Source organism: Lepisosteus oculatus, chromosome 5, assembly GCF_040954835.1.
Source record: "Lepisosteus oculatus isolate fLepOcu1 chromosome 5, fLepOcu1.hap2, whole genome shotgun sequence".
NCBI classification, from domain to species: Eukaryota; Metazoa; Chordata; class Actinopteri; order Semionotiformes; family Lepisosteidae; genus Lepisosteus; species Lepisosteus oculatus.
The window spans coordinates 55500453-55519665 of NC_090700.1; the positions used below are offsets into that span (position 1 = coordinate 55500453).

The following is a 19213-nucleotide window of genomic DNA, read 5'->3' on the forward strand; positions in this document are numbered from 1 at the left end:
CAATGCAGTTCATAGTCTCTAATGACATCACTGAGTAATGCTGCTACTCCATCACTAGTATCACCAGACATACGTTTCTAAACTAGTCAGTCCAGAACATAATATTATGCAGAGGCAACAGGGGAGATTAAAATGAATGTGAAAACTGACAAACAGACGTGTTTCCATAGGGTAGCCCAAGTAACTTTCAACTGCAATGAAACGAATGTGGATCAATCTCAAATCACCTTACTTTTAGGTGCATATTAAAAGTAATTTAACATTTGTATCAAGTTTCTATGGGAAGAGGTCAAACAGTGTTAGAGTGGACAAGCCTACGTCTGCTTCCATATCATGTAATATATGATAGCATGCATGCCAGGGGACAAGAGCATGGCTATTAAAACACAGAATTTTCAAAACAATTAACCTTTGCGGCTCCTGGCTTTCCTCCCTATTTAGAATTTTCTAAAGGAATATAGAGCCATCAAGGAAAACGCAGTTAGGAGTGTCAAGGAGTGAAGGTGGCTGAATTAACTTGTTCAGACAGATGCAGAGGTGAACCCCCGACTATCAGTGGGTCTTCAGTGAAAATCATGCTTTACTTCGTGAGATTTTAAAAGGTTTCGGGCACGATGGACTGAGTTAAGTCAGTAAAATGCCAGTTTTCTGCGTGTTTATCTGGTGTGGTCAGAATATACAAGAGAGGGCAGTGGATCACTGCACACAAGCTTCCTCTGTACGTGCGGTTTCTGAAGTTCCATTTTTGCAGCTGAGTTTGTTAGGAAGTAATGTCCTTCAGATTGAAGAAAACCGCTGGGTCAAGGGAATTCCCAATGTTCTGAAAATATTTACATTTTTATAGGCACTTTATACAGGCCTTAAGAAAAATAGCCTGTGCTTGTACATAGCACACATTTATTGAATTATTTTGCATATGAGCCTGCTTATTTATATCACAGCAGATTAGAAAGCAAATACCCTGCAATGTAACAGAAATATATGCACAATCCACAGGCTCTGGGTGTCACAAAAGCGTTCTTTCCAGACCCTATGCAGACGACACAATCTGGGGATGAGTGAGGAAAACACGGGGACAAAAGCATGCTGGAGTCGGGAATGAAAACAGGGGGCGTGTCCATAGTGCGCAGGTGTTCAGGGGGGTGAGTCCAGGGCAAATAATCCAAAACAGAGTCCAAAGGGAAATCCAAGATGAGGCAAAAGTCCAAAGCCGGGTGGTCCATCCGAGACGAAGACAAACGGGATAAAACACTAGAGCGGGATCCGGTGGAGTGTCGGGGGGAACAAGGGGGGAACGGGACCAGATGCTACCAGGTCCCAGACTCGCCTGGTACGGGAACCAATGCATAGCCTGGAACAGAGTGAGCATCTGGCTCTTATAGGGAGGCAGAACCAGGAGCAGGAGCACAAAATCAACTTAAAAGTGAAAGAGCCGGAGCGCCCTTAAGGGGGAGGGACTACAATCTTGACACTGGGATCATTTGGAAGTAAACTGCAATGCATTTTAAACTAGGCTTATCTATCTTAGCTGCATTACTGAAATGAAACTGGTGTTAAAAAGCAATCTTTGGTGGATTACAAGGTGATTATTAAGTAATAAGCCACCCACAAACACCATTCTAAGAGAATCAGCACAAGAGTGCCAATAACAAAACATCTGTGGGGAGCAATTAACCAGAACCCAATGGAGGGCAGAATATGAACTACCATATGTTCCCTGTAATCTCCATTTTCTGTCCACACCAGTCAAGAAATGATTTTCGGCTGTCAGAAAGGGAGTACTGTATGTTTTAACCTGACATCTCCAGCCTATCCAGAGAGTGCTGAGGCAAGAGTGATCGAACAAAGAAAAGTTACAGGCTATAATCTCTTGTATTGTTCTACGGATGGGTGCCTTCATTGAAAATAAAAGAGAACACATCCGTCACAATTCATTGCTCTGCCACAGAGAGAGACTTTGCTTAGTTGCAAGTTGCTTGTCATAAACCTGATATTGTTTATGACCGATGTCGATGTTGATCCTCCTCCACATTCTCTCTTGTACAACAATTTAGAGGGAACAATAGAAAAGCCAGTCCCCCACCCCCCACCACCCCTCTGCCAGGGGCAAACCCCAGGAAACAACTGGAGATTGGCTCACAATTAACTCCAATGTACAGCAACTTGGTCATCTACCTGAAACTCATTTTCATGTAACTTGCTACAGGCCCCTGAGCCGTTTAGCTTCAAGAGAAAAGTGATGAAGACAGCCAGGGAAATGCACCTACTTGCAGTACTCCCACTCATTGGCTTTGCTGTAATCAGTGCTTGGCAGTGGGGGAGGGCATCAGAAGTCTTTGTTTCAGAATGGAAGAGGCCTGGTTAATCACACAGCTCCACGGAGAGCTGGACTCCATTGAGCCCTGATTGTCTTTTGTGTAGTTTCTTATTCAGCTGGTCAAGTGTGTGGCTTCACACAGGTATGAGCTAAAAATACATTGAGTACTACTACTAAGTCTGGTGTCTCCAGGGAAAGTTAACGTAAATGAGAAAATTACTCACACCACACTTTTCTTTCTTAATTTTCGTGGCGTTTCTTCCGTCCAAATATCTTCCAAATCCAGTCCATAATTCATTCTGTTAATCTTGATCCGATCCGAGTTCCAAAATCCGTAATAACACCAATCCACGCCGTATCCAATCCACAATCCGCAATCCGAAAACCGTAAACCGTATTGTAATCCGATCTTTAACACAATCCTATTTTCCTTTCTCTCCTCCAAACCGCATTCACCTTATCGGCTTCTGCGCCTGTTCACTGCCTCTGGGGCATTTATATTTTGGTTCCTGTTGAGGCTCAGCTGTGTCTCGTTGTTTCTCTGGGTAGACCCTTTCCATATACGGGTCAGCTGGTTCTCCTTGGCAGCCATTTTGCTCAGGTCTATGTCGAATATATTAAGTAGGTCATTCCAAAAATACCTGTTATGAATGACCCTTCCCCTGGTCATCTTACATAAGCTAGCATTGTATGACTTGCGAGACACCTAAATTGTAGCTTCACATGCTGAAATTCTCTGTCAGCTGGCAAAACATTATACCCTTCAAGGTTACCAAAAATCCAGTCCCACAAAGCACTCCCTCTAATCCATCACCTGCTAAAGACACTTTCAATAAATAATTAATTTGATTTTCTTTATTGTTCACAAAATGAAACAGAGCCTTGCAGATCCATGGAGACTAGACTCCAGGTATCTCTTCTATAACTGCTTTACTGCTGCAGCTCATAATACATTCCTGCCATGATTGAGGTTTGTATAAGGTAATTTCACTGATGGTCATGAGTATTTCATCACCTCTTTATCCACTCTAAACCACAGCTGTCACCAAACTGGCAGCATGAAATGTGGTGAATACTCACAAGTTAATGCAAGCACTTATGGCAACAAAAAGCAATACAGTACATTTTAGGAAACAGGAAGGGTAAACTGTTTTTAGGAACACTGAAAGAAAAACGCCCTGAGGGGAAAAGTAAATTAATTTCATATTATAGATAAAGGTGTTGCCTAATATAATTAGAATTCATGATAAAGGTAATATTTCCATAAATGTAAATATTTTGTCGTGCTACACTGAACCCAGGAATATGGTACTTAATCCAGGCTGAATGCACAGTAAAAAGACAATGGCTGTCATTGATAAGAGTGAAATTCTATATACTATATAAACTATATAAGCTTAAAACTATATACTGTACATAATTATCTTAAAGCACGGTGTCCTCAGATCTCATAGATTAAGCAATGGGGCAGTTTGTGGAAATAAAGATGCAGTACTGTCAGACCAGTAGGTCATGCTTTGCTCTGCACCATGAATTCCAAACCACAGCAGGGTGATCTGATACTGCACTATAAAGTACATTGACTTCTACATTACTAGCTCTTAATCTCAACAGGAATTCCTCAATAAAAAATGAAGCAATAGCAATGAGTATCTGAGTATTAGAATTCAGTGCAATGGCAGGATGGAACACTTAAAACTGAAACAATAGAAGGACCCTTTCAGAGGCAGAACTCATTAAAGACAAAACCAATCATAAAGACAAAAGAGGATGCAGATTATAGGGACATGCTCTTAGTGCAGTGAGATGGCTCCTTGCTCACTGACTGTAGCTCTTTGGGAGATGGGGAGACAACATCTTTATCCAGTCAACAACCTTGATGGAGTCAAACACAGTGGAATCAAGAATCAGAATCTAAGGTAAAATGAGATTCAGAGCACACAAGTAGAAACTATGCAGAAGTGCTTTGAAAACCAAAAACAGGAGGCACTTCTTCCCACAACAAGGGGCTGTGGAATGTTGTTGAAGCTGATAATCAATTAGCTGACTAACTACCAGAAGAAGCAGATAAGCCCAATGGCCTGCTCTCGTCTGTGAAATTTCTTATGTTCTTCTGGCATTCCAGAGTGGGAGCTTGAACGAGACTGGCTTCTGGTCTCCTCCTGAGGTGGTGACCTTTACAGGCCCCTTATGTGTGCAGTCCCTCATGATTTACTGGGCTTCTTCTTGTGCACAGACTAAAGAAGCAATTCAGTCATAACCTTTACTTACCAGACAAGGCAGGCAGAGTTTAAAGAACTACGGCCCACTAGACCCATAACATCAAAAACATGACAGCAGACAAGTTGAAAGCAAGGGTCTTTTTTATGTTTTGTTTTTTTTCTTTTATCTACTGCAGACATACTGTATCTAAGTTTTGGTTGCTAGAAAAAGTAACACAAAAATAAGTTATTACTCAATTTCTTTGTGTGTGGCATTCTAAGCTTAATAAAAGCAGTAAATGCATGGCATCTTCTTTCAATTCCTCTGTCGCAACAAGGACAGGAGAACCTGGTTACAAATTTAAGACTAGAAGCAGACAGTAGAAGGCTAGGTGTTTGCAAGACTATATTTAGAAATGTCTTTTGTGAATACTTCAGAATATCTTGAGGGCTCAGTTGGTTACAATTCACCATTTTAGGTTTCACCAATGTGGTTATAGTTTAGAGTCTGAACCAGTAAACCATGAATGTGCAGTTCTGTGGGAGCCACACAGAAAAAAAAATCACTGCATTATGACCATTGACATCATGTGAAAAATAGTCTTGTGTTTTCCTTTTCTTTCTTGTATCATCACTGTTTGCGAAAAGTCAGTGGAAACAAGATCCATGTCTTCTTGCTGTCTACTAATCAGTAATCCGTTACTACCCCAAAATGACCCATTACTCTACAGTCCCATCCCAACACATAACCCATCTTTGTTCTATTTGTGACTAAAGTGAAAACAGGGCTCTAATGACTTTTTTCCCATTTCATTAAATGATGATGAGTTGCTCCAGGTCAGCTCATCATCGTAGCCATAATTGAGATCATTCTCACCTCTTCCTCAGGGTGAGAACACACACAGTACCCCATCACTGAGCCAACTTCAGTTCCAAAATGATGGAAGTTAAAAGACTCTTTGAATCCCGCATGCCCAACAATGAGCAACAGTATACCCTGTTTACAGACTCATGAACATGTTTATTGATTAAAGGTTGACGTCCATGATTCATTTTTGTGCTTTTTATTATTCAGGAACTGGAAAATAATGGCCTTTCAAACATAGAAACTTGTCCTGTGTCAAAAAAATTCAATATTTTGTTTTTTTTCCTCTACTTGTCTCTTTAAAGTTTATTTAAAAAGAAGATCTGTCTCTCTCTCTTTCATTTGTATGGTACAGAAATGAAGGCTCAAAACCAATTTATTACAGGCAGATACGTGAGTTCTGATGGGTACCTTCCATTACAGATAACTTGAATTCAATGTTGTGGAGTGAAGAGAGGATCAGGTAATCAACAGTGTTATGTGAATAGTGTGCCAGTAACTAACAGCAAACAAATCAAGGACACTGCATCTTTGGGTTTTTCAAAAAAATGCTATTATATAATAAAACAAACAAGACATTATCACAAAGAACTTTGTATTTGTGTTCTCAAAGGTATTTTTTCCCATTATAGTCCTTAACAACAGCACTGGGATCTCTTGAATTTTCTTTAGTTTGGGCAAGATAAAATGCCTCCCACACATCCCTCTAGCTCACAGCTTTTAAGGCAGTTTATCACGATTAATCATGTCCATTGAAATAACGAGGATATAAAACAAAGACATAATATTTATCAGTGAGAAGAGCAGCTATTAATATCCCAACCGTCTTGTGATCTAAATGAAACTCTGGTCATGTTCAGTTAATTTTCCATTTAAATATAGAGCATTACTAGAGAATTCAACAATTTTCCTTGCAAATTACATTTAAGAAATGCTATTAGCTATCCAGTTGTTTACAATCATTGTTTTTTTTTCCTCAGATGCAAGATATTCATACTGTAGGAATGAACTTACATTCTTGATATTTTGCTTCTATCTGCTGATTCTGCCCAGCAAATACTGTAACTTAACCTGGGAAGGTAGCACTCCTCTTCTCACCTCTCAGAGGTAAACTACTCCTTTTGAATTCCTCTAAAGTTTAAATCAACATTCAGATGCACCTCAGTGTTGTTGTGAGGATCTTTCATGTTGATTGGGGAATGATCCAGCTGGTTGGTGGGACTAGTGGAGTGCCACATGAATCTGTAGAACCACTGCTCTTACCAGTTTAGATCACTGATCAATGTTAATGACCTCCTTCATTTCCAAACATTTTTGTTTCTATTAAGGTAACATCTGAATCTGCAAAGAAAGGACCACCTCTCACTTACATGTAACGCAGATGAGGGTTTTTGGCAAAAGCTCTTGGCAGTATGACCCGGAGGCTGCAGTTCATGATTGTTCTGAAAGAGACAGAAGCACATACTGCTGTTAAATTAATACTCATGAATGACAAACAAACATCCCCAGACATGCGCACGACTGGGGAACCATGTTAATATCAAAGCAGTTCAGTCGGGAATATACATATGTGCTTTCATACTTTCTCTATCTGTCACTATCGTGTGAAATTACGTTTTTTACTTTTCACCTCTTGCCAAAAGCACCACAAAATAAACAGGAAATTGTAAAAAATAATGGCTGAAAGCAGAATCTCAACACTGAACATGTACTGTCGTGTCCTTGGGAACATGCATTTCCACAGAGGCGAAGAGAAAAGGCCCTCCCACACAACAGAGCACACTCAGATCCTGCAAATGAAAGCTACACTGCTGTTGCAGCCTGATTGATCTGAAAGAGGTCCTAATAAAGATCTCATTTAGATCAAAGCACGGACCTTGGCAGCAGGACTGTGTGGATATAACAATGCCATAGAACGTTTTTTTCTACTTTAACTGAATTTGACAGCTGAGATCTACAGGTAAGATAATAGATTTGTCAGTAAAAGCTAAAGTGTTTGGGGACATGAAAAGATAAAAAGTGTCCTAATCTCATCATCAAGCCAACCTTTTCTGAAAACATCAGTAAGATGGAGATTTGATCAAAAGCTACCTTTATTGGGTCGCTTGTTTTCAAAAGCTAGACTGTCCTGCTGTACAATTTAAATACAGAGGTTACAGAGCTGAGATTTATGCAATATCAGACAGCAAGTCATGTTTGGGTGGTGGTCAGTGACTGAGAAAGGGGATGCAAAAAATAATGGAATGTAAAAAGCTACCCACAAGAGGAGACAATCTGCCCTATCCCCATCCCTCGAGTCCTACAGGTACTGTAATGATCCAAGTGCTTTATCAGTCTCCAGATCCCCATGATTCTTTGTGTAAAGAAATCGTTCCTCTTTTCTGTCCTGAATCTTTATAAATTTAATTTCTGTTTCCATTCCTTTCATCACTGCTGACTTTAAATAAGTCCTCTGAACTAACTTGCTCGATACTGTACCTTTCAGAATCAAGTCACAGTGTAATCTTCACGATCCCAGTTAGAAATGTTTGATTTCCTTACATGCTGGCTTGAGAGCTCTCTTTGTTCAATCTCTAGAGCAACAATATATTTTGTGATCTGACCAAAAAAATAGAAAATGGACACAATTTTCCACATAAAGTCTAACTGCTGCATTGTATGATTTTAACAACATATATCTGTATCTTCCAAAGCTGGTGAAAAGGTGAAAGGGCAGCTGTTGTGCCCCAGAGGTGGGTTATGTGTGACGTCACTTAGAGCTGCTGGAGAAATAACATCTAAAGAAGTTTCCATCACGTCAAGTCTGGAGTGGGGCATTTTGCTGGCAACCATGAATGACAACAGACAGGTGGCAGCCTTAAGGAAAGTACAAGCTAAAAACAGATGGAATAAATCATGACAAGTTCAAAACCTCATCAGGATGAGGACCACGAAAGGAAAACTTTAGGATATTATTTGAAGAAACTGCAGCAACAATCAAAATGTATACCTTTATCAAAAACTTAAAATTTCAAAATCTACATTTCTATAATTCTGATACACTGTAGAGATTCCCACTTCATTTGTAAGCAGCTGTAAGACAGCAGCACACTGATTTGCATTAGAAACTCTGCTGCCTTTCCACAGACCTCCATAGGTCATTCTCCTTGATCGTGAATCTACACAGAAATGTTCAGATGCTAATGTGTGCCTGGAGTAGTCTGCAAAATAACGACACACACTCCCCTCCTCCCCCCCATCAAAATGAGCAGCTTTACCAGGGAAAGAATGAGAAACCCGAAACATCTCAGGCGTAAACACAGAAACATCTGCAGCAGCTGTGTATCAATGCCAGTTACAGACGTTTACTGCTTGCTGCAGAATGCTGTTTATACTGCAGACCCAGGTGAGCAGTTGTTTCAAAAAGGGTACTTGTTTGGTGTTGCTTGTTTTTCTAGGTACAATATGTGAACAGAGCTCACTTCCTGATGATTCTGGGAATTAGTACCTAGTCTTGTCGCGGCCCCTTGACAGATGTTCAGGTGGATGAGAACAGTATACAGTAGCAGTCAGAGATGCTCTGGCTTTTGTGGCTTCAGATGGCATGGCTCAAGGCACAAGCGAGGAAGAGGGATAGACGAGCTGAATGTGACTTTGAAGGTGACGTGCTGCCTCACTGATGAGGGATTATGTAGATAGGATCAGGAGAACGACCATGTGCACAAAGTACCAGGCTGGAATCACAAATCAAGAGCCTGGCTTTGTCTGAAATGGAAGGGTTTTAGCATCCTGCCGGGTAAGGATGATACTGTTCTGGGGGAGTGATAGAGAGCTTGGGTGGTGAAGAGTGAAGCTTTCAATTCGCCTCTTAAGAAAACTTAATTTCACATTGGAGGTTGGGACTGTTCATGACATTTTGAGATTTTGAAGCCAGGTTATAGTTAAATCCTGCCAGTGGTTTTAAAAATGAGCTGGCGACAAAATCTTACCTGTCTCTGACTGGACAAGTAACTTCTACTTTTCTTCACCTGATACATAGGGAAATTTCATGTCATAATACATTATATTCTGCCTATTCTTCCTAGGTTTTAGCTGTTATATGCTTTATTTTCTGGCTGTGGTAAAGAGTAACTGTCACACCTATATGTTATGGTCACCGAACTCGGTGTCCATGAGGAATTGTAGTTCTGCTCCTTGATCTTGGTACACAAAACATCAAACAGAAGACCTGTCACTTGTAAGAAGTGTAAGAAACACTTATTACAGCTGGGGATGTTGTGTAATGCAGCCTGGACAATCGACACTCACAGCCTCTGCAGTCCTGTGTACAGCTCCATGTCCACAGCATTGAGGGTTTGAAGTCCCGTCCAGTTCTCTATGTGTCTGTGAAAGGAAAAAGATAAAAAGTAGGTTAGATTCCAAATGTTGCTTCACAAAGGGTTATCTGCTGCACAAGAAGCAAATATCGGCTCTTTCTGAACAGAAGATAGAGGTCAGGGGAAAATAACAAAGAGCTCCATCAAAATATCTTGTTCCAGCATGTATGGGGTTTTAGTTTTCTGATCTACAAATACAACATAATTTCGAAAACAAACAAAAATGCGGGATTTATAGCTTTGGCAACTATACTACTTCCAACAGGATTGTAAACGCTTACCACCCGCCCCGCTTCAGAATAGCAGGAGAAACTTTTGCTTCTTAAACCACCTTGTCAGTTCCCCCAGATCAGTGGTTCCACATCGTAGCGTCTGCAATGCAGGAAACCCAGCCAGGGCAGGCGCTAGAGAGAGTGCAGCACTTCTCTCTGTGGCAGCCTGCTAATCTGATTTGCAAATGTTTTCAAAATTTAAACCCACAAGTGCTGGTTCTGTCACAGAGTGCTCATTGTTCTTTTGTAAATTCCTTAGTATCCCAAGACATTTTCAGTGCATTCTGTTTGCTCCTGATAGATTTAATTACTCTGTGGAAGGATGATGGTGTTCAGTATTTACGCTTATTAGGGAAATATAAAGAGAAGCTTGTTTCACAGCGCTTATCAAAGGTCTACAGGAATGAAAGGGATACAGTGGATTTCTTTAACGATAAAGAAGCTGCACAAAGAAGACATTCTTCCTCTTACACCTTGTTTGAGCGTTTCCTTCCCAATACCTTATACTGTAAGTCTGCAAACAAATCATTACAGAATGCTAAGAATTTGATACGCAAAGCTACCAATTTGATGTGCTATAATCTATCTATAAAATGCTCGGGCAGAAATGTATTTTGAAACACACTGCCTGGTGCAAACAGTAAATCTATATATTCTGGTCACTGAACTGTGTACTAGAAAAAAAGTATTTGTTGCTTTTGAGCTCTCAGATATCAGACATAGCCGAACATGGAATGTCAAAGATTTTTTAGAAAATAAATTCAAAGTGTCAAAATAGCTTCAATTTAAATTCAGGTCATGTAGGAGCAAGAACAGCAATTAAGGGTGAGATACTGCATTCTGAACGTACCTGTCACCTGCCAAGGCAGACAAAAAGAAACAGAGCAAACAAGAGATGTGAAAATTGTGCATCTGAAAAAGCTCAGCTGAGATAAGGTTTATATAGGTTTAAAGAAACAAATACTGGATACTGACAATTTCTCAAAAAAATTGAATTTTGGGAACAGTACCTCATGATTTGGGTAATTATAAAAAATGGCTTATTTTCTTAGTGAATCAGTCCCTATGTCATTTAGTTTAAACAGTGAATTTTTGTAAGTTCTTGTTCGTTTTTCTTTCACATATGTAAAGAACTATGACCAAATGTAAAGTATCTCAATATCATCATACTTCATTATTGACTTAATTTGGAAAACAGCTGAGTCAGTGTTGATGTTTTTGCAATTGCAGTACCATTTTGCAATCCATTCTTCTTGAGCTAAACAAAGGCCCAGTGCCAGCAGGATCATAAAGGTAGCTGTGAGAGAGATGTTGCCTTTCAGAAATTAACCTTGAGCTATGAACACACCTGATAGGAACGTCTTTTGGAAGGAAACACTGAAATTGATTTTTTTAGATTGTTGTTACAAGAGAGGAACAGAGGGTAACTTTCGGTGAGGGACCGATAACACAGGCTGTGCTGCACAATTTACAGTAGGTGACTGCAAAAAAGCACAGCGCAGTTCTGTGGAGGAAAAGTGCTACACTGCCTCTGTACGTTTCCCAGTTACCCCAAGAGCTTAATCTTCATGAATCCCCCATTACTGGCATTTTCACTTGATTCACAACTTTGTTTAAATTATCTATTGCAAAGAAAGTACAGTCTGCTTAATGAGGGAACATTTAATAGCAGGGGATGGCTGAAGTATTCCCTCCAGTATTCTTTGATCTATTTTTTTCTTTCATTGTTTTTTTCCAGAAATGCCAGAAATTACAGCTGCCTCTTTTGGAATCAGGGGCAACCTGGAAGGAAACCTGATCAAGGAATATAGAATATTCAAAATATGGCTACAAGACATGTGTTCAAGAGAAACTTAGAAAAGACGTTATGTGAGTAATCCTTCGCATTTATTAGTTTTGCCATTTAACTCATAAAAGATTTTAATGCTTTAATCCTGAGGAGATATTTTGGATGTGCTGTGTGCACACACTCATACAATATAGAAACAAACACATGTGCTCATGGGGGCAGAAACAGAACCAGTTATACATAAAAGCTTAAATAAAAGTTTTGAGTCTTCATTTGAAAGTGCTCAGGAAAGGTGACTCTCTGATATCCTTAGGGATAGATTTACAGAGCTCTGTGGCATATACTGTACAGTAGCAGGAGAAGGCCCTGTCACCCACAATATGTAGATGGGCTTGGGGGACAGACAGGACCAGAATCAGAAGAGCAAAGGTTGCGATGTGGGGAGTAGGATGACAGCAGCTCAGAACTGAGTCCAGCTTCAGAATTGAAACCCCCAAGACAGACCAAGTATCAGCGATCAGCAAGGTAAGACTTGAACTACTTCAGATCAATGTCAGAAACTCCAAACACAGTGAGAAAGTAAGATGTGCTGGTTAACAGTGTGAAAAGCAACACTGAGGTCAAGGATATTAAGGATAGAAAGTAAGAAACCTTAAGAAGATCATTACTGACTTTAACCAGGGTAGTTCCTTTGCTGTGTAGTTGGAAGTTAACTACTGGGAGAAGTAGTTTTAACTATTGAGCACCCTCTCAAATTACTCAACATCCAGGTACATAAATGCATCATGTATCCCATGACTACTGCAGAGGTTTGTAGTAGAATGCATGCCACTCTCTTTGGAAAAGGTTCGCTAAGGTTCATATCCTGGATATTTCAAAATATGGGTGTGCAGAAAACCAGTCATCCTCTACTACTGTAAAGATACTGTTTGTTGATTGATTTGAGCAACCTTAATGAAGGTCTTATCAATAGGCTTCCCAAATGCATTTTTTCATTAACAATATGACAGAAATTATAAGAAAAATAACTATCCAAACTAATAAAATAATTGCAGATGCATTACAATTAACATGCAGTTCCCTGACCTTGCTTGTTTTTTTATCACTCTACAGTGCGAAGAAAATGATAATGCACACTTAGAGGAGACACAGCACGTCAACACATTGTTAGGTGTTTATGTAATCAATCATGCAAACCAAAAATAATGTTTTATTTTCTGTGGATACTGCAGCAGACATACTGTCAAACAATTTCCATTTTTGTTGTGACAAGAATAGCCTAAATGCCACTTATACTGAGATTCAGATGTAACAAATTGATTTCTGTACTCACTGAACTTCTTTCTGCTGCAGTTTTACAGAAGCCTTCACATGAATAATAAACCATGTGACTTCATCCTGGTATGATGTCAGCAAGAAGTCCATTCATATTTGATCTCACAAAGTCTGTGGCTGAATTCCATTGGAATTTAAACAGAAAATATATAAAGTGGAAATATCCACTAAAACAATTGGCACTAAAATAAGTGTCTAGCTGGAGGTTTTAATTTTACTCCAGCAGACCTGGCCAGGGATTTCTACATAATGCAAATTAAATAATAAGCAATCTGGTCTTCTTTTTACCTGCAACGCATTAAATATCGAGCCCAGATCAGGAGCAGTCTAATTGTTTTTAATAGTGGTTTTTTTGTGGGGGGGAGAGAAAGAACCAGGGTTCAGAGGAAGGTTGACACCTACTGTACCAGCACAGAGGACGTAAAATACAACAGGATTCTAGTTCTGGTAGAAAAGGGGGAAAATACAGGAACACTACAGGAACTTGTCACAATCATCATCCCTCCTCTTAAAGTCGCTCCGACCCTTTCGTATTTGCTCATTTAGTGCACCTGCCCCGTTTGTCCATCATTATTTAAGCTGGGCACTCTCACTATTCCTGCCTTAGCACTGGGAGATGGATGCCCAGAAGCCTATCAGCGGTCCAGGAGACACCCGACGGCACGAGCTTCATCATGGTGTCCTGACCATCTGAGTCTGGGGCTCGGAGTGCCTGGCCTCGTTACCCTGGCTTTATTCCCTGTTCCTGATCCCATTCCGGTTTTTAACCTTGTTTGTCTCAGACGGATCCCCCGGTTCCCGGACCCTGAACTGCACCCCGGATTTCCCCCTTGGACTGTTTGGGCTTGTTTGCCTTCGCCACGCCCCCTGAACACCACATCATCATCATCACGCCCTCCTGTCTGTCAACCCCTCCTGATCCTCTACGTCTTTTCCCCAATGTCCTTCTCTACTTACTTCCAGATTATACTGTCTGCATAGGGTCCTGAACTACGCTTCACAGAAGCCCGGACATAACCTTTACAGAACCTTTACTCATACAAAATTTCTTTAATAAAATAAGCAGTTTCTTTATTTTGGATATGCAATATATTGGGTGCACTCTGATAGACTAGCAGCAGACATGGATGGTGTTTTTCACAACAAACTGTTTGGGAGCAAAGACCTGAGACCAAACACAAAAAGAGTGAAGAGTGAGCATTGGTTCTCTTGCCTTTTCAATGTAACTTTTTTTTATAACTTGGAAAAGCATAAACTATAGAAATGTCTATACAATACCTTTTGCTTTGTTCATGGACAATTTGTTTTATACAGTAATTATAATAAATGTGATTGTGGAAATTGTTATATACAGGAATATGGTTTTTGAGGGGAACATGGAAATAGTTTTTTTATTTAATAAATAAAAGGGCACGAATAATTAGCAGAAAGTGTCTGTTTAACTTTCTATCAAATAAGCATTCTAGAGAAGGTAATTCATGGAATGACTTGCCCCGACTTCCTAATTTGCTGTAAGCTAACTTGAGCAGTAGTTACCAGGTTGGACCACAGGAATACTATCCCTTCTGTAAAGAAGCAAAATTGACTTTTTTTGCCATAGGGTTGGTTTACATTGTCTTCCCTGGAGTCCTAGTGGAGTACTGGGAAAAAACAGATCATAAAGTTTACAACAATATTTCAGCCAAAAAACAGGAGCCTTCTGTCATGAAGCTCAAAATTGGAGGCAAATAGAACTCATAATAGGATAAAAATGCAGAGGTCCCATCAAACTCCATCATCAAAAGGTTAATAGAGCATAAATTTCAATGTTCTTTGTTGGTTATCCAGCAGAACATTTATGGCTTGGAAATGCAGATTGGAAATAGTGCAACCTGGAAAAGCTAGAGATGTTCTGCATGGAGGAGTGGACACATTTCCCTATTTGCAGTTTAAGAACCTATTATAGGACTGCAGGAAGCACCTTCACACAGCTAAAAGGGAAAAAAGAGGTCTCAAAAATACTGATGGCCAGTTGAATGAACCTGTTTAAAAATGTTTTTAACATATTTTGATACAAAATAGGGGTATGCACAGTTCATTTAGGGCTTGATACATTTAGAGATCACCTTATAAATTCAGTTGTTTAGGTTTTAGTTATCCAACAAATTATATATTTAGAATTTTGACAGAAAAAGTGAGAAGTAATAATCTTAGAAATAAAAACAAATGATAATATTACAAATACACAAACAGATATACTGTTTATATACATGCATACAGTGCAAAAAGACAGGCAGTTCTGGAAATAATGATGGTCTTGAACTGTATAGAAAAGGTATAGCTGAAGAGGATGATTGGATCACAAAATACTACAATTGTTTTCTTTAATCATTTGATGCTTGATGCTTGCATACAGTACTTTTCATATGCAGCAACGTACTGTACATATACTGTTTCACAGCAATGGAAAGCATAACCATCTAAAGAGGCTTCAAATTGTGCTCTGTGTAAGGCAAATTTGTGTTTGTGTATGTTTGTATGCCTACATAAAATTTAATTTCTTCCAGGGATATTTAATCCATTCATTTTCATTTCACTTAGCAGAATGAAATGAAAAAGTTAAATATAAAAGACATTTTAGCCCTTAATATATGTGTGTCAAATTTTATTACAGAGTGATAAGAAATTAGACCTGTAGCCTTCTTTTTTAGAAACATCCACTTAATCACCCATCATTCCATCTGCATTCTGGCAGAAACGTATCAGCTTGTTAGGGGAAAAAAAAGAGTCAGCCCCACACGCCAGATCTATGGATTCACAATTTAAGATGATGCTCAAATCCACCAGAAAATGAAGCTGACAAAGTGGAACAAGACGGAAATAAAGAAACGCCAAAGCACTGAAACTGTTATAAATCAATAGCCCGGGAGATAAAAAATGAAAGCGAATGAAATTTCAATTGATTGCAGAGCTCATTTCAGACTTCACAGAAACCTCTCCTCCGGTGACTAATTGACCAATTGACTAATTGACCAACTGATCAATTGACCAATTGACCAGCTAAATGGCCTGTAATGAGTTGGCAAGGCTCGAGAGAGCAGCGCAAACAAGTCCTGCCTCCCTTATCCACAGTCCACAGCAGTGAAATGCACACAGATCCCAAGGCCTCCAGACGGCCTCTGGTCACTTCCACACCCCCTCTGTGACCTGCACAGTTGGGAGGTCTCTATTAAGAAGACAGGGAGGGGATTAAGAAGCTGGAGAATAAAAAGATTCTAAAGCTGTCCTCCCAAAAGGACAAAAAGCCACTTCTTTTGCACTTCACACTGCATTTACAGCACAGCAAAAATAATAATCTGGTTTGATAAATTCATAACAAAACAATGTGAAACAGTGCTGATGTCAAATCTGCTTTATGTGCGACAGATAAAATGACAGAGGCTGATGGCCGCACTGACAAACAGAAGCACCAATGATCAGAGCCAAGCAGATGACAATCACAGTGGCTCTCAAATGGATTCCCTTTTCTACCTTATTGTAGAAAATGCTTCTAGGATTTAGTCTTTTATATGCAAGGTATTGTGGTATATAAAAAATATAAAAACAGAAATACAGTAATTGGCAAACACTAAAGACAAATCACAAGCCACAATAAATGACAAGCTGAATATACTTCCTGCTCCTTCACATTTGAGCATTTTGTGCTGGTGTCTTTTCAAAATTATTTCAATTGCTCTACAGTACCTGTTGTCTGAACACAATTGCTGCAGACAGGCACCATTTTAAAACAGATTACAATAACTAACAATTTTCCTGTCTCCGCATGACACATTTAGCAACAGCAAATTCAGTTGTCGGATTTTTGCTAACAGTTGAAATTGACAATAAAATAGCCTCATATTCATTGGTGCTAGTGATAATCATGTTTCCTATAATGCCAGGCAGAGAGCTTCATTTTTTTATTCTCTTTAAAATTGTGTTGTATAACCTTGTATAACATTTTCCTATGCAGTGTGACATGATACCAGAGTTAACTTTCTAGCTAAATTTCTCCATAAACATATATGTTGTTGGGGCTTGGAAGTTGGGAAGAGACCAAATCAAAAAAGGTTCCCATTGGTCCTTCATGTCCAGAAATCAATGGTCCAGAAGACTATTATTACATAACTACAGCGTGACCTCCGTGGAACTGCAGAGCTAAGTGAACCTGAAGTGAGCTGTGATGAGGAGAGCCATTGCAGTGTCTCACCTGGGATTTGAGCCCACTACCTTCCAGCCGCACATTCATAAAGTTAACCACTGTTCCACAGTGCCCATGTACAGTACTGTAATGCACATAGGGGTTTTGCCTATGTAAGGGTTGAAGCAGTGAGCAATGTTGATCAACAGTGGCTGTGCCAAAAAAGGACTTCTAAACAGAAGTTCAGGTGGAGGTCAAGCCCTAATCTCGCCCACCTCATCCCACCTCAAGATAAATCTCAAGCTTCTTGCTGACTTGCTCATGTGCCTTTTGTTTCCACATCTCTCCCTCTATCTTTTCCTCTTTGTTCTTGCAGCAGATCTCTGACTCATCCCTTATTAAAGGGTTGGAGGGATTCTGACAGCCTCCCTTTTACAGACGATACACTAAAACAGCGGAACTGGAGGCTTAAGCCCCCAGTGGAGGGTTACAGGGACCATTGCCCTGTTCCACGCTGTGCCTTTACAAAAAAAAAAAGAAAAGAATTAAGTCTATACACAGCAACAGAGAATGAGTAAATTAGATCTGTGCCAGTATGGTGAGGGCACTGGAAGTCTAAGTCAGGCAAAGTAGCATTTGGCAATTCAAAATGAATGGGTATGAAACAGGTCATTCTATATTAGACTCTAAAATAAATCTGTTTAATAAATGGTTGCAAAAGGCAGAGTCCCTGCCAAGAGCAGCTTTTGGCATTGGTCCGCTGCACATAAAAGCAGCATGACTAGTGCTTTGTGCAGCTGATATCATTCCACTGAGAAATGCAGCTGAGAGCAGCGGAACTCCTTACACCCTGACGGATTTCAAACAAACCCTCTGAAGGATGTTACCCAATTCAACAATGGCCAGTGGAAGTGGGAATCTTTCTAGCTTATCAGGAAGACACAGGCACTAAATTCGCACTCACAGATCACACTGTACTGTACCTGCTGTCAGAGTCTTACACTGGACACATCAGGTTCACTTTGTTAGTCCAGCTGCTTAGGCACCTTGTAATTAATATATACCTATACCACACAGGTTTATTGATGTTTCAGTTCTGTTTCTGTATCATTTCAGTGATAAAATCACCTTCTTTCTCTTTTGATGACAAGCTCCCTATTTCTTCATGCCAGAATTTGCTGACAGCTTGTTCCAGCACTGCTATGTAGTTACCAGAGCTCTCAATTTTATTTTATGCTGTGTTATGCATTCATAATCGTATTGGGCAAGCCTGGCTCTTCAATAGAGGACTCTATTGAATGTTCTCCACTGCTTCAATCTAAACTGCAGAAATATTCCCCACAGATGAATTATTCTTGCATGAGCATAAACAATATTGAACCAATCATATCAATATACTGTAAGCATGCACTACAAGGAAATGATTGATAAATGGATCCAGAGGAAAGATGAATGTTATATTTGCATATAATAATATCCTTAAGACTCCACAGTTAATCTTGTGGGCATGAACATATTCATAACATTAAAACCTGCATGTAAACTGCCATGTTCTTTTCCTTTTAGCATATTCAAAGTAGAAGTATCAGTCTTGAAGCAACCCTAACTTAACAGATTCTACTTTATTAAGAATTAACTCATTGCAAACCCAGGAAACAACCTTTAATTTGCATTCCATGCTTTAACAGGTAAGACAAGAGTCCTCTAGCCCTTATCTGAAGAACTCAGAACAATATCTTCATTAATAATTTATAGAGTGTGCCCGAAACATAAGATAAAACAGTTTAATCCTAAAAGGCTACTCCACTTTGAGAGTTATTTTAATTAATCAAACTCAGTCATCATTTATGTCCCAAATCTTCTTCAGCTTCAGTATTTTAACTAAATTGACAGGGGTGCTGCAGAGAGTAATGGGTTTTT

The 19213-nt window shown here is 39.6% G+C and overlaps 1 protein-coding gene across 1 annotated transcript in view; it reads right to left on the reverse strand.

Moving 5' to 3' along the window:
- Positions 1-19213, reverse strand: part of ntrk3a (neurotrophic tyrosine kinase, receptor, type 3a) — a 272491-nt gene that overhangs the window by 213426 nt on the left and 39852 nt on the right. Inside the window, exons 2-3 of the mRNA XM_006628882.3 lie at positions 9671-9745; positions 6754-6825 (exon numbers count right to left, since the gene is read on the reverse strand). Of these exons, the coding sequence (XP_006628945.2) occupies positions 6754-6825; positions 9671-9745 (147 nt within the window). The remainder of the gene's footprint in view (positions 1-6753; positions 6826-9670; positions 9746-19213) is intronic.